Here is a 15,016-nt window from a genome sequence, read left to right on the forward strand (position 1 = left end):
CAAGACCGGTGGAGCAGCACCAGCGTCGCCTGGCATCCACACTGGTGGAACTTCGCGCATGGGAAACTGACCGGACGCATCGAACTGGCTTTCAACGTCCTCAACAAACAAGGCTTGAGGTATAGGAGTGGGACGGAAAGATAGCAACCGCTCAACAGCACGTCGAACATTGGTATCCACTATCAGTCCATTCGAGAACTGAAGTTGTAGATCAGACAAAGCGGTCAACACATCGTCAGGTGCATCGGCTGATATCTGATCGCGCAGAACCTTGCACATTTCTTCGAACACAAATCTTTGTGTCGGTACATTGAATTGACAGAACGTATTAAGTACAGCACGTGGAGGATTTCTAAGAGGGTGCGTCATCCAACCCATCGCCATGTTGTATAGCGAAGCACGTTCCCTGTTACCGGGAAGCTGACTACGTCTCTGAGGACTGTCTGAACCAGCGGACCCAAGAACAGGTCCAAGAGAATGAAAGAAGCTAGCCGCAACAGGAGGAGTGCGACTTCGAGTAGATGGAGAAGTATAACACAAGGGACTAATAAGAGAAGGGGTAGAAACAGAAGAAACAACAGGGGTTAGTAGAGCAGGAGCAGTAGCGGGAGCAGGAGTATGTGGAAGCGGAGGGGCAGTAGGAATAGCAGTAGGTAAAGGAGCAGGAACAGTCGGAAGAACGGGTGCAGCTTGAGGAACAGGTGGAGGAACAGGAGGAGCAGGTACAGGGGGAACCACAGGAAGTGCGGTACCCTGTACATAGGGAGGTGGCGACTTCATAAGATAAGACATTAAGGGATCCTCAACTGATTCTTCCTTCTTATCCGACTCCGTAGGCAAAGCGGGATAACATTTATCTATGGACATACGCTGCAGCCTATCAAACACTTCCTTTTCCTTATCCTCCTTATCGCGCTGAAACTGCTCTGCTTTCTTTACAATGGTAGCAACACCATCTCTCTGATTACGTTTAGTCTGTCTGATCTCTTTCTGTCGGGGTTCTTTACGCCACAACCGAAAGGCATCAAACATGGCCGGCCTTGACTTTTTCTCGAACAATTTAGCCTCGAGGTTATCTAAAATGGGGGTCTCAAAACTACCGTGAGGTGGCCAACTAAGGACACCGTCCTTTTTAGTATAACAAATCCAATATTCATTAAAGGTGATCGGACCTAACCCGTGTTTACTGTACAGTTCATAAGTTGGAGTCCCAACCGGATGTATCGGACACGAGTCCTCCAGTCGGGAATCCGTACCACAACATCTGAAACAACTAAACAGAGTACTGCGACCAGGCATCTTGCACACTAGCCGAGTTTCACAAACGTCAAGGGTTACGGGATTTACCAAGTCCCAGCAAAGAGCGAAAACCCTCGGTTTTTGGCAACTGCAGATGTCAAATAATACAACAAAGAATCAAGTACCAAGAACCACAAATGCAATGGAACCATGCAACAACTAAGAACCACAACTAAGGACTCTGGGAGCGACCCACAAATACTTAACTCAAAGATCGATGGCGTCACCAGGAAGGCCCGTCAATCGTCTCGCTGTACCAAGGTCTACGCCAGGCGCCAAAACAGGTCTACAGTCAGGGCAGCAGTCCGTCGCAGCCGTCAGGAGGCGGGAATCTTCGCGGGAAAAGTCTTCGGCCCACTTGTTTCGACAACAGGATCGATGAAGCGGAGTGCACCTTCCCTCGGAGATTTCACACGAAGTTCCTCACGATCGTCGGGCTTGGACCGGTACCACTGATGCAGCCCTACGTTGGGCGCCAACTGAAGGACTGGGTTATTTAGGACCCAGCGGTGCCAGGCGACAACACCTGAAACCTTCGTGGGTTACCTGTTCCGGCGTACAAATGACAGAGACACGGGACACTTCCTTCGGCGTCAAAGATTCGAGGTTTATTTACTGCAGGGAACACAGAAGTCACAACAAGTACAACACGTGCAACTTGGGGAGACTGCTTCAACTTGTTACGAGTGGATCGCTCCTTTTATACCGATTTCTCTCATAAGCTAACATAGTACACAAAGGTTTACAACTTGGTTCCCATCATTATCCCCGAGAGGGGTCACTTTGATGCATTCAAGGTCCGAAACATAAGTGCGGAAATATTTGGCGGTTCCCAACTGTAAAAACCCATCTTCCCACCATTAGTACATTCCAATCGGCAGTAAACAGATCGAAGAAGGAACAAGAACAGGTGTAGAGGAAGGCAGATACAGTGGGGAGATCGGAAAGGGTGTAAAAGGGGAGGTATCAGGAAACACGAGATACAGGCATCAAAGGGACGTGCCTAATGAGATGCACGGCTGAGACAATAGTCCGGTACGGTAAGATGAGCCTCGAGCGGGGCCATCTGCCTTACAGTATCATCCCCCTCGTCATAAAGACAATTTCAAAGAACATGTGTCTTCCGCAAGAGTCTTGGTAATCCCAGGGTCGCGAAGCGGACAGCGTCCGTTCGCTGGCTACTTGAGGGCAAGAAACAAAATGGATGCTATATCTAAGATGGAACCCGTGGGTACAGATGAAAAACCCACGTAACAAACGAACGGTTTAGGTTAGCACAGCGAAACTGCGCACACCCACTAAACTCGTCATTTGCGGTTCATAGATATCAGACTCGACCATATTCGTGCGAGTCGAAAACACCACTTACAATCGTCACGGAACCTCAGGTTCTAAAAGATTTTGGAAGCATTGACCTAGAAAGTGTTCTGATGTGAGTCTTTTAAGAAGATACTAGGGCAAAACTTTGCGTCCTTATGTGAACAGTTGAATGAAATGTGTCCCTCAACATATACAAAGATTGGGAAATGTAAATATTGAAGTGTTTAGTTGTAATGCCACATGAAATGCTACCTCAAGCTTTTCAGTTAATCATTTTGTTACTGTGAGATCACTCAATGAATTAGGAAATGGCTAGGTGACTCCAAACTCACCCCTGATATCAGCAATGATATGCAGGTTATGAGGTAAAATTCCAGCCATACTTTTGCTGCCTTTCATCCTTCTGAGGTTGGAAATGGAAGTGCAATTAAAGTGGATAACACCTGCTATTTTCTGCACTGAAAATGGCTGAAATGTGGCATAAAGTACTGTCATGTAGTTCCTACAAATCTATATGGTATCTGCACGTTTAGACAACATAAACTAAGGGATTGGTATCCAGACGGATTCCAGACAGCCCCACAGGATATGTTCACCTGTAGACCAGCTAGCTCACAGTGCCACTATAAGCCTCACAACCTTACCAAGGAGCGAATAGTTTCTGGCAACTATCGAACATGACAACCCTTATCCCTCAGGGATCTTGGAAACAGAACAGTACTTTTTGCTCAGTAACTCGTACTCACTTTGTCTCAGAGAGATACACAGAATAAATGGTGGGGACGTTTTCAATAAGCATTTATTGAACCAGAGTCATTCTAGTGTAAAATACATGTGCTGCAACAACCATTAGACAAAAAATATATATATGATTACAAGCACCAACAGAGTAAATAAAAGGTAGAATTCTACCATAGTGCTAAAACAATGGATATTTGCAGGCATATAGATACATGACAGTATTAATATGTACTCCTACGATGCTAACCCTGACTAGATGTACCTAAATGTACCTAGCATGTGCGCAGCCAAAAATCCCCCTAGGAAAGAGCCAGCCCCATTACCTGATGTGAGACAGCGTAGGACCCCGTCTTGGTCTTGAGACGGACACCCCGCAAGGGATGTCAGACTACTGCTTGCTGGAGATTCTGCATGTAGGGACCTCAGCATCTGATGTCAGCATGTCAGCATGGAAGTCTTTCTCTTCTATTTTGCCCAGCGAAGATGTAGTGCTTATTTACCCAAAAGGTACCCTCAGGGGTTCTACCTAGATGCGTCATGGTACTGTGGGCATGTCGGCCAAGGATGACGATAGTGATGACCCTTATACAGAGTTAATATGCAGAAGTTTGTAATTCTGCTATGATACTGAGAATCCTCATGCATAAAAAATTAGGCTAGTTTTCGGAGAAAATCACACAACATTTAGGCAGCACCTAACTAGGTAAAAGGTCAGCACCAAACTTGTTATGTAGAACAATGATAGGACAAATGTAGGTAAAATGTTGTGTAACTACCTAGCCCTATATTGGGGTACATTGGGATTCATAACAGTACCATAAAAAAGTACATGGTCATTATCAATTTTCTAGACAGAACTAAAATAGTATGTCATTTATTTAATCCAAGGCAGGGGCGGATTGGCAAGGCGGGCATTCGGGAATGGGCCGAAGGGCCGGCGCCTCAGTGCCCTCTGTGGGCCGTTTTCTTCTCCCCTGTCCCAGTCCACAGAGAGTGGACTAGGAAAGGGGAGAAAAAAAAAACGGCCCACGGAGGGCACGAGATAGACAGAGAAAATGAAAGCAGCCTCGCTGTGCACCGTACAGCGATTATCAGCTGTGGCCTCTCCTTCACCCCTGCCCTGCCAAGCAATCAAGCTGAGGCTGGGCTGGGGAGGGGTGATTGTTGGCAAGAATCGGCCTCCCTGGGGGCCAGGTGTTTCTCAGGCCTTTGAGCCATTTTCACCTCGGCCCCCCTGTGGCCCATGCAGCCCAGAAACGGTGTTAGTCTTAGCACCTCGCCCACAGCCCTTCACATTCAGTGCATAGTGGACGAGGAAGAATGGGTCTTTTGCTGTGGGGGGCCAGGTGATGTTTGGAATTTTTTTATTTCATTTATTTATTTATGCAATTTTATATAGCGCGGACTTTACCCGAAGGTGTCAGAGTGCTTCACACAAGGAACAGCAATAATACATGAGGAGAAAAATTACAAGTGGACAAATTACAAAAGCAAACGTTAAGTTACATGAATCAAAAGTGACAATAGTGAGCAACCAAAATACATGAGGAGCAAACGATACATTACAGGAGGAAAAAGAGATATGTGTGCAGGTTACAAAAGCGTACAAAATACAAGTAGAGGTATAATACTGCAATTAATGGCAGACACTCCAGCACAAGAACAAACGTTACGTAGGCAATGGTGGCACTTGTGCAAGTATCTAAAGCAAACAAAAGTGAGAGGTAGCATACAGTGTGATACCAAAGAAAAGTGACGTGTGCAAGTTACAAAAGGGTACCATACACAGGTACAAGGGTAATACTACAGTAAATGGTAAACACTCAAACTGCCAGAACACACTGGGAAGGCACTTCCCCTGCACCAGCTTCACCTTAGCCTCCCCCCCTGGCTACCTGGCTACCTTGGATGACCCAGAAAGCTGTGTTTTGTGCTCCCCTGCCAGGACATTTTCCCAAGGCCTGGAGGGTTGATTAATTTACTAATTGCAGGGGCCTTACCTCTGTTCATGTGCTCCTGAGCTGAAGGTCTGGGGAGGGCTGAGTAGGTTAGTAATAGCAGTGGCTTTGCTGCTTTTCAGGTGCTCCTGTGCTGGATGGCTGGAATAATTTTGTGACAGAAAGGGGCCTTGCTATTTTTTTTAGTTGCTCAGCATGTAGGCCATTGGCACCTTGGCCCTGTGTCCTGTGCAAGAACAGTATCCTCCCACTTTCATTCCTTGTCTGTGCAAATAGTGTTTCATGAAAGGGCACGCCCCTTAAATGTGGGCCACGCCCCTTAAATATGGGCCACTTTTTTCGTCAGTGCCCGGGCCGAATTGTGATCCCAATCCGACCCTGATCCAAGGTGATAGAAGTGAAGACAGGAACACAGTATTTACGTATTAGGTGTGATGTAAGTAATAAAAACTTGACATTACATCTTAATCTGGCGTTGCCAATATACAAAAGCCTCTTCAATGTGGGCCACGCCTCTTGAATGTGGGCCACTTTTTTCGTCAGTGCCCGGGCCGAATTGTGATCCCAATCCGACCCTGATCCAAGGTGATAGAAGTGAAGACAGGAACACAGTATTTACGTATTAGGTGTGATGTAAGTAATAAAAACTTGACATTACATCTTAATCTGGCGTTGCCAATATACAAAAGCCTCTGTAAAATATAAAAAAATGATAAGAATGTGAAATCATGGGCTACCGTACCTCGTCAAGTCTAAGTGTCGCAGACTCTGAAATCTGCTGAAAGTAGATGAGTAAATGGCAAAAAGAGCATTGAAACTGAAGTCCAGAATTTTCAGACTGGATGGGAGGCTTCCAGGAATCTCATTCAGTCCTGAATCGTAACAGGTGTAGCTTTCACCTCCCATAACCTGAGAAAGGAAATACATGTGTTTAGATATGCACTAAACTCACTGATCGTAACCTAAAAAAAACCAACATGCTCTTAAAAGAAAAACAAGCAAATCTGGGATCAAGGGCAGCTCCATTGGCACTTGGGTGTCAAAGAACTGTACTCAATCTAATGGTCTGCAGTGAGTTCACTTGTGAACATCCCGCACTGCTCACAAGTACTTCACAAGCATTACCATTGCTACCCATAATTTACAATGTTTTCGGCATGTGGGTTTTAAAATTTACCCCCTGCCCAAAATGCTTCAATTAACTGAAAGATATTAGATTCTTGCAGGATCAAGTGGGACAAGGAAAATTGGTCCAACTTCTTACGCCAAGTACGAAATAGACCAGCGTCACTTCCTACCCTGGGAATTTAATGTGGAGTAACTAGGGCCATATCAAACGATCTATGTCTGGCTGATAGAAGGAGACCGTCTCTCTAAGGTATGCTGTGCCCCCCATTGCCAAATCAGTCCATCAGCCACCTCCAGCACTGCTTGCAGCCTGCCAGCAATGAGTCATTTAATGCAACAAGCAGAGCATTGCCATAATCTTGGGGACTGGTTATAAGGGCTGCATAATTGTCTGGGCTATGTAGCGGAATACAGTAAAAGATCTTTTTACTCAGGACATTAAAGTAAGTGTTCTTCACAAACCCCTACCACTTGATTCCTCATACTGAGTGTCATCTAGTAGAAAATCTGAGTTCCTAGCATCTTTTCTCAAGGCGGTGGGGGAGGGGGTGCCCAGTTGGTGTGGCCACCAGCCGTTTGCCCAAACCCAGCTGGCCCTGTCAAAAATGACAACCTCTGTTTTGTCTCCATTAAGCTGGAGACAATTCTGTTCCATCCAACAATCCGCCGCTTGAAGTCACTTGCAGGAATTCATCCTGGATGCTCCCTGGTCCTCTGCATTTGATACCATACGTTCAGCTTCATCTGCATATGATATAGTAAAATAACCGTACTTTAAAGCCTTATTCTCTGCCAATCCAGGCCATGGGTGCCACGTATGTATTAAATAAAGTGGGGCCCCATGAAGATCCCTGTGGTCCCCCTCACAATGTAAAGGTGGTCTTTGACTTAAATGGAGGCAGAGATCTCTGTGCGAGAAAGTCAGCACACCAGGCCTAATCCCATGAGTCCATGCCTATTTTCTTTAGAATTTTGATCAGAATCAGGTGTGAAATCATATCAAAGGCTGCTGATAGGTTCAGATGAATGAGGGCATCAGGCCTGCCCTCAACCACATTGGTCCAAAGTAGATCAGTTACTGCCAGAAAGGTGGTATCCGTGCCATGCCGTGCTGTAAAAACGGATTGAGCCAGGATGTTATTGACAACAAAATATTGGGTCAGCTGTGTGCTAATTGTCTTCTGCAGTAATTTGGCCAGTTATGTTAGCAGGCAAGATGGGCCAGTAATTGAACTGGACAGATGGATCAGTGCTGAGCTTCTTTATGGTAGGCTGCACATGAGCATGTTTCTACATCCTTGAAACGTTTACACTATTAAGAGAAAGATTGAACTTATCTCCCAGTAATGGCTCAAAAAAAGGCAAATAAAGGGAAGTGCACAAGTGCAGGGCACGGATCCTCAGGAGATCCATAATGAAAAGAAGGAAACATGGACTTTTTCTACAGTGATTTGAGTAAAGAACTTGCTTATAAGCGAATATACTACTACAAAAAAGGTCAAATCCATCTATGCTTCACCGACTTAAGTAGCGCTTTTGATCTCATTAATCATGTTAAGCTATGGAAGACTTTAGAACTCATGGGTGCCCCCATTTACTTCATTTCCTTTCTGTCCCAGTTTTATAGTCACTTTACCGCCCAGGTGCACTGTGGAACTAATGGAGAATGCAAATCGGGTTTCACAGTCAGGTGAGGCATTCGGCAAGGGTGCATTATTGTACCCTTCCTGTTCTCCCTCTATGTAAAGGGGGTAGATAAGTACCTACAACAACTGACAGCCGATCCCCCTAAAATAGGCGATTGCCCTACCCAAATCTTCCTTTATGCTGACGATACGGTACTAATAGCACAAACTGCTAACAACACCTAATTACAGGTTTTGTCACAAAGATGGAGGGCAAAGATATGAAACTGAATCCAGCAAAGATGTTTGTAATAAAATGGAAAAATTAAGAGGAGGACACAAATTGCTTAAAGGCAAGCACTAACTGCAACCCTGAGCTTCATTTACTTAGGTTTACATTTCTCTAACAGTGGCTTAAGGGATCCATATCTGAAGATTGGCAAAAAGAAATATCTGTGCTCTAAGGAAGCAATTTTCAGGTTTGATGTGAAAATTGGTAACAAGCCTGTTTGAGAGATATTGCAACTATATAAGTGCAAATGCGTTAGTAATTTTCTTTTCCATTCCGCCCTCCATTGAGTGCATGGAATTCCAAAAAACTCAGCTCCGCAATGTGTAGCAGAGTTTTTTCCTCGCTCGTGCTTGACAACATAAAGTTGGTGAGCGTGAGTGATGAAAAATTTACTATCGACTACTTTCCTACAAGATTTCTCAACACAGCAGTCACGGATGGCCGCAAGCGCTCGTGTTGAGAAACGTTCCGTTCATGTTGATGAAGCTGCCGCTCAATTTGAACAGCTACTCGAGCAGCAGAAAGAAGCAGTGCCCTCTTGAGCTGTACATGGTGCAGTTCGTACAACAAACACACTGGTGGAACTACATATAGCTCGTCAGAGTTTTTGGGTCACTTTCCGAAGTTATGCGTAGCGGAACTCTGCAAAATCTGCCCAGGGCTAATTAGGAATGCCACCTATGGGGCCGTCATATGGGGTATGGAAGATGGTAGGCTATTACAGGTGTCAGAGAGCAACTTTTTGTGTAGGCTCTTAGCAGTACCACAATCTACCTCCACCTATATTGTAATAGCTATATTGAAGATACCATTAACATCAGCGCACTCCTCCCCTGACATAGCATTTGGAGTACGGCTGGAACCAAATTTACAAAAGCAGTACTTCAAGACTGTCTGGCCCTTGACCACAGAGATAAAATTCTCTGGCTGGCTCAAGTAAAAAATCTCATAAATTAGATAGAACCAAATATTATTCTAGATGACCCAGCCAGTATATTATGCTATAGAAAAAAGGAATTGAAGTCACTTCTTCTAACACATAGAATTTCTAGGAGAGAACCCAGCGAGAATGTCAAACCATCAGTCCCGAGATATCTCGCTGGACCCACACAATCAAGCACCCAAATTTACTTATCCCTTGTAACTAACTCACAGGACACAATCTACCTCACAAGGCCACGGCTAGTTATCACACATTTTTTATAGCATTTCCAAGTGTGGGGTATAGAAAGAGATGTTGCCAAATACCTTTGTGATGGTTTATCTGTGCAATTGACACAACACTTAATGCCATATGTATCAAGCCAAATTGACTTCGCAAGCGCAGAAATTCTCAGAATTTCGGCGTTTGCGAATGCAATTTGGACAAATGGTATGTATCAAGGAAATCTGCTTTTAAAATAAGGAATCACAAAATTTGCGATTCCTTATTTTGCGATTGCATTTAAGGAATCGCATATTTTGCGATTCCTTAAATGCAATGTAAGAAGCCAAAAAAATTCGCAAATTGGCTTTAAGGGATCGCAAATTAGGAAGTTGCAAATTCCTTTAAAAATGCATATTTTTGCATTTTTCAAAGTGCCATGTGACGCACATACATGCCCTTAGGGCATGTATGTGCGCCACATGTGCACCCATGCATATTTCAGGGGTGCAACAGGGTGTCTTTTGGGCACCCCTGCACCCTTGAAATTATTCTCAATTTGCGATTAGCAAATTGCGAATCGCAAATTGAGAATTACTTCCCATTCATTCCTATGGGCCTCCTGGCCCATAGAAATGAATGGGAAAGTATTCCTTAATTGCGATTCGCAATTTGGTAATCGCAATTAAGGAATTCTAAGGAATCGCAAAACAAATGCGATTTCGTACATACATACCCATTTGCGATTCTCAAATAGCGATTTCTTAAAAATCGCTATTTGAGAATCGCAAATGGGTATCTTGATACATATGGCCCTTTGTGCTGTTCTGTAAATTTTACCAGGATGTTAGGAAGCACTTTTTAAAACCGTTTAATAAGGCACATAGTTTGTTTTCCCACAAGGCTGCTCTTAACTTTTTATGCAAGCTTGATACAGTGGAATTATGTTTTGCAGTTTCCTCATTTATATCCCCAGCCATAAAAATAAGGAAGGCAAAATTTTGTTTACGAGCTTAACTAATTTCATCTATTGTATCTTAAGTTGAGAAAGGACAATTCCCCGACTAAGTGCTGTTGTATCTCTATGTGATGCTCGCTTGCTACCAGAAGTGAATCACCTTTTTTTAGTAGCTATTGTGCTGCACCCAATATTAGGCTTTTTAATTTTCAAAAGTATTACTGTATTGTTTTTATTGTAAGTATCTTTTATTGATTTTTAATCTGAAAAAAGATTTTTTAAATTGAAAAATTGAGTAAAGGAACCAAGACTGTAAAAGTGTTTAGAGTCCCACTGATTGGATGATGGAATGAAGTACGGTGTAGCCTGGTATCCAAAATCATTATAAATGCTGTGGTGGATGAACTCTTGTAAATAGTCTCTGCCAGGAACTTTCTCCTTGTCATTTAAAGTAGTAATTGCGCTTCGGTGCCTTGGACTTAGAGTGTATCCATGCTCTTCGCAACCTTTTACAATTTTGCTCGGCTTTCAGAGATCTTCTTTATCCTACCTAGCCTGAGGAGACTTGTGCCCAGTTTAAGAGGGATGATATTGCCTAAGGCCTGTTTCAGCGCAGCCATAAAACCATGTGGCAGTATCCATTCTCCCCTCTTTTGCAATGTCTGGTGGCTTAAATACTGCCCTGAGTTTAGTTTTTGTTACCCTCTTCTAGGCCTGGGATGCTTGTCGGGTATTGCTTGAGTATGAGCTGATTTGATCATCCAAAGCAATCTTGAAACTAACAAGGAAATCATCTCTCCAAATAATTGCTACTGAGATTTAGACTTTGAAGTTACTAAAAACCAGATCCAACATGTGTCCTGCCTCATGTGTCGGTCCGAGACTAAGTGGATCAGTTCCACAGCTTAAAAACTTCTCTATGTTTTACCACCTTCCCACTCTTTTCTGTCTCCATGTGATGATTAAAGTCACTTGCCACTGTGAAGTGGCTTAAAATCTTGCACACTCAAGACATTATCCCTTTGTATCCTGCCACCAGATTCCTCTTCATTGTGTTTTATATGTCCACTAGAGGATTGAAGAGTTTTAAGAGTACATGTATGCATCTGGTATTTTTGTAGCAAGCACCTAGACAAAAGTTAGCAGAGTGCTGTTCAGTGTCAAAGACAAGCATAAAGACAAAGAGTAATGGGAGATGTCGTATAGAGTTATGGAAAGAGTTGTGTCTTCTACTCTTTCCTAATAAGGCAGTCCTAATGGATACAGGGATTTTGCTCCAGAACCTAGGTGCATAGATGAAAGGCAGCTGCTTTGTTGACTGCCAAGAAAGCCGCATTCAAAGACCGACTAGACAACAACGCCCACAACAGCAAGGAATTATTCAACATCGTCAAAGAGTTTACCAACCCCACTGCCAACTCCAACGACATCACTCCCTCTCAAGCCCTTTGCGACTCCCTAGCTTCGTTCTTCCATGACAAAATCGCAGACATCCACAACAGCTTCGACAACCAACCCGGAGACCAACCCACCCAACCTTCTGCCGTACCTTCACCCCCCTTGAACATCCTTAATGACTGGAACCCAATCTCCACTGAGGACACCATCCGCCTGATGATCTCCATCCACTCAGGATCCCCCACAGACCCATGCCCTCACCACATCTTCAACAAAGCAGATTCCATCATAGCACCACATCTCCGAGACGTCATCAACTGCTCCCTCAACTCCGCCACCTTCCCGGAAAGCTGGAAACACACCGAACTCAACGCCCTTCTGAAAAAACCCACAGCGGACCCCACCGAACTCAAAAACTACTGCCCCATCTCGCTGCTTCCATTCCCGGCAAAAGTCATCGAGAAAGCTGTCAACATCCAGCTCGCCGCCTTCCTCGAAACCAACAAATCCCTCGACTCCTCACAGTCCGGCTTCCGAGCCAAACACAGCACTGAGACCGCACTCATCGCAGCAACAGACGACATTCGAACTCTACTGGACAATGGAGACACAGTCGCCCTCATCCTCCTCGACCTCTCCGCAGCCTTCGACACAGTCTGTCATAGCACCCTGTTACAACGCCTCAGAAACATCGGAATCCAAGGAAAAGCACTGGAATGGATCACCTCGTTCCTTGCCGGAAGAACCCAGAGAGTCGGCCTCCCACCATTCAAGTCAGAGGCCACTGAAGTCCTTTGCGGCGTGCCACAAGGATCCTCACTCAGTCCCACCCTCTTCAACGTATACATGAGCCCCCTCACGGCCATCGCACGCCAACACAACCTCAACATCATCTCCTACGCTGATGACACTCAACTGATCCTCTCACTCACCAAAGACCCTAACACCGCCAAAACCAACCTACATGAAGGAATGAAAGAAGTAGCCGAGTGGATGAAGCACAGCCGTCTGAAACTGAATTCTGACAAAACAGAAGTCCTTATCTTAGGTACCTCCCTCTCTGCCTGGGACGACTCTTGGTGGCCAGAGTCCCTTGGAAAAGCACCCATCCCGACAGACCACGCACGGAACCTGGGCGTCATTCTGGATTTCTCACTCTCAATGACCAGACAAGTCAACGCCGTTTCATCATCTTGCTTTAACATTCTTCGCATGCTCAAAAAAAAATTTCGCTGGATCCCCACCGAAACTAGAAAAACGGTCACCCACGCACTGGTTACAAGCCGACTGGACTACGGAAACACCCTATACGCCGGTACCACCGCAAAACTTCAGAAAAAACTCCAACGCATCCAGAACGCTTCAGCCAGACTCATAATAGACATCCCGCGTAATGACCACATTTCTGGTCACCTGAAAAACCTCCACTGGCTTCCCGTCAATAAGAGGATAACATTCTGCCTCCTAACCCACGCACACAAAGCACTTTACAAACTTGGACCCGAATGCCTCAACACACGACTCTCCTTCTACACCCCCCCCCCGCCAGCTACGCTCCTCCAACCAAGCCCTTGCTGCTGTACCTCGCATCAACAAAACCACCATGGGAGGAAGATCCTTCTCCTACCTGGCGGCTAAAACCTGGAACTCACTTCCCATTCACCTTCGCCTCACTCAGAACCACATAGCATTCAGAAAGCAACTTAAAACCTGGATATTCGAAAAGTAATTCCCCACCCTTCTCCAAGCGCCTTGAGACCCTCTGGGGATGTAGCGCGCTATATAAATTAATTGAATTTAATTGAATTGAATTGCTGCAGTCAGTCTTTTGGTGTCCTGGCTAAGGGTGTGCCAAGAACCACTAGAGATGCTGGTTATGATAACTTTGTTAATGAGCGGAGGGTCACCCACAGGTTTCTTGGCGCTGAAAAAGAACTAACAATGAAAAGGCCTGAAGTATAGAGCTGGGGACTAATCTAGGCATGTTTTTTTAACACCTGTTTTTACAAGAAATATATGTGCGGAAAGGCCAAAATAGAAAGAAACATAAAGCAGTGAAATATACTTCGCTTCCACACCCCCACGCACATTCTAGCAATATGATATAAAGTATGTCCAGTAACTAGATCACCTGGTGCATTTCCCCTCACCCCATCTCATCCCATAAACAGACACATTTCATTGTTCACCACTTGTCATACAGAGCAGACAGGTTCCAACACAATGCCCCTGCAATCCTCCAATGCCTGCCATATCTTCAGATGCTTTTGTGGACAGCCCCGTGCCTTATACCCATACAGTGATCCATGCCACTTTTCCACACCACTAAGGACAGGAGGGTCGTGGATTTCCAATCTCTTGCTATGTCTCGTTTTACCAGAGTTAAACCCAGGAACAATAAGGACAGCTGATATCGATTACCTCATAGTGCATCAATGATGTGAAGGAGAGTGAGTTTCGGGTCTAATGTAGGCATGATTGTTTGAAGTGCCAGGTCTTCAGGCTTTTCCGGAAGTGCAGCAAATTAGATACCAGATGAATGTTCAGTGGGAGAGAATTCCAGATCACTGGAACTTGTGCTGCAAAACATTTACCACCAGATTTACATTTCTGGTATTTCAGAATGGCCAGAAGCTAGTATGAGAAGATTGCAAATTGTGTTTAGGGAAGTAATGTTTCACCTACTTAGAAATGTATTCAGTGGCAAGTCTTCAAAAACTCCTTTAATGTTATGCAGTATGGCTTGAATACGATCCACTGGTAAATAGGCAGCCAATAGAGTTCCTCCAATAAATGATTGACATGCGCCCATTTTGTGTGGTGGTGTATAAGGCAAGCAGCTTTGTTTTGTATGGCCAGTAGTGGCTGGATTGTGTTTCAGGGATCCCTAAATACACTGAGTTTTCATAGTCCAGTCTCAATATGGAGGAAATCGTGGCACCTTTTGGCATAAAGGTAGTTATGTATGCCGACGACACCCAACTTGTTGTCTCTTTAAATCAGTCTGCTCAATGCCAGGAAAACCTATCCGCGTGCCTCATAAACATCTCAAAATGGATGAGTGAATCTCTCCTCAAACTTAATAGGGAGAAATCAGAGGTCTTACTGCTGGGCAATCCATCCAAACTCCCCACCAAGCTCCTGTGGCCACCC

At 44.7% G+C, this 15,016-nt stretch overlaps 1 protein-coding gene across 1 annotated transcript in view; it reads right to left on the minus strand.

The window, feature by feature from the left end:
* Positions 1–15,016, minus strand: part of CD180 (CD180 molecule) — a 134,629-nt gene that overhangs the window by 14,423 nt on the left and 105,190 nt on the right. The window contains exon 2 of the mRNA XM_086963490.1: positions 6,061–6,227. Within this exon, the coding sequence (XP_086819616.1) occupies positions 6,061–6,227 (167 nt within the window). The remainder of the gene's footprint in view (positions 1–6,060; positions 6,228–15,016) is intronic.

The sequence above is a fragment of the Lissotriton vulgaris genome, chromosome 3_1, assembly GCF_964263255.1.
Source record: "Lissotriton vulgaris chromosome 3_1, aLisVul1.2, whole genome shotgun sequence".
Taxonomy (NCBI): Eukaryota; Metazoa; Chordata; class Amphibia; order Caudata; family Salamandridae; genus Lissotriton; species Lissotriton vulgaris.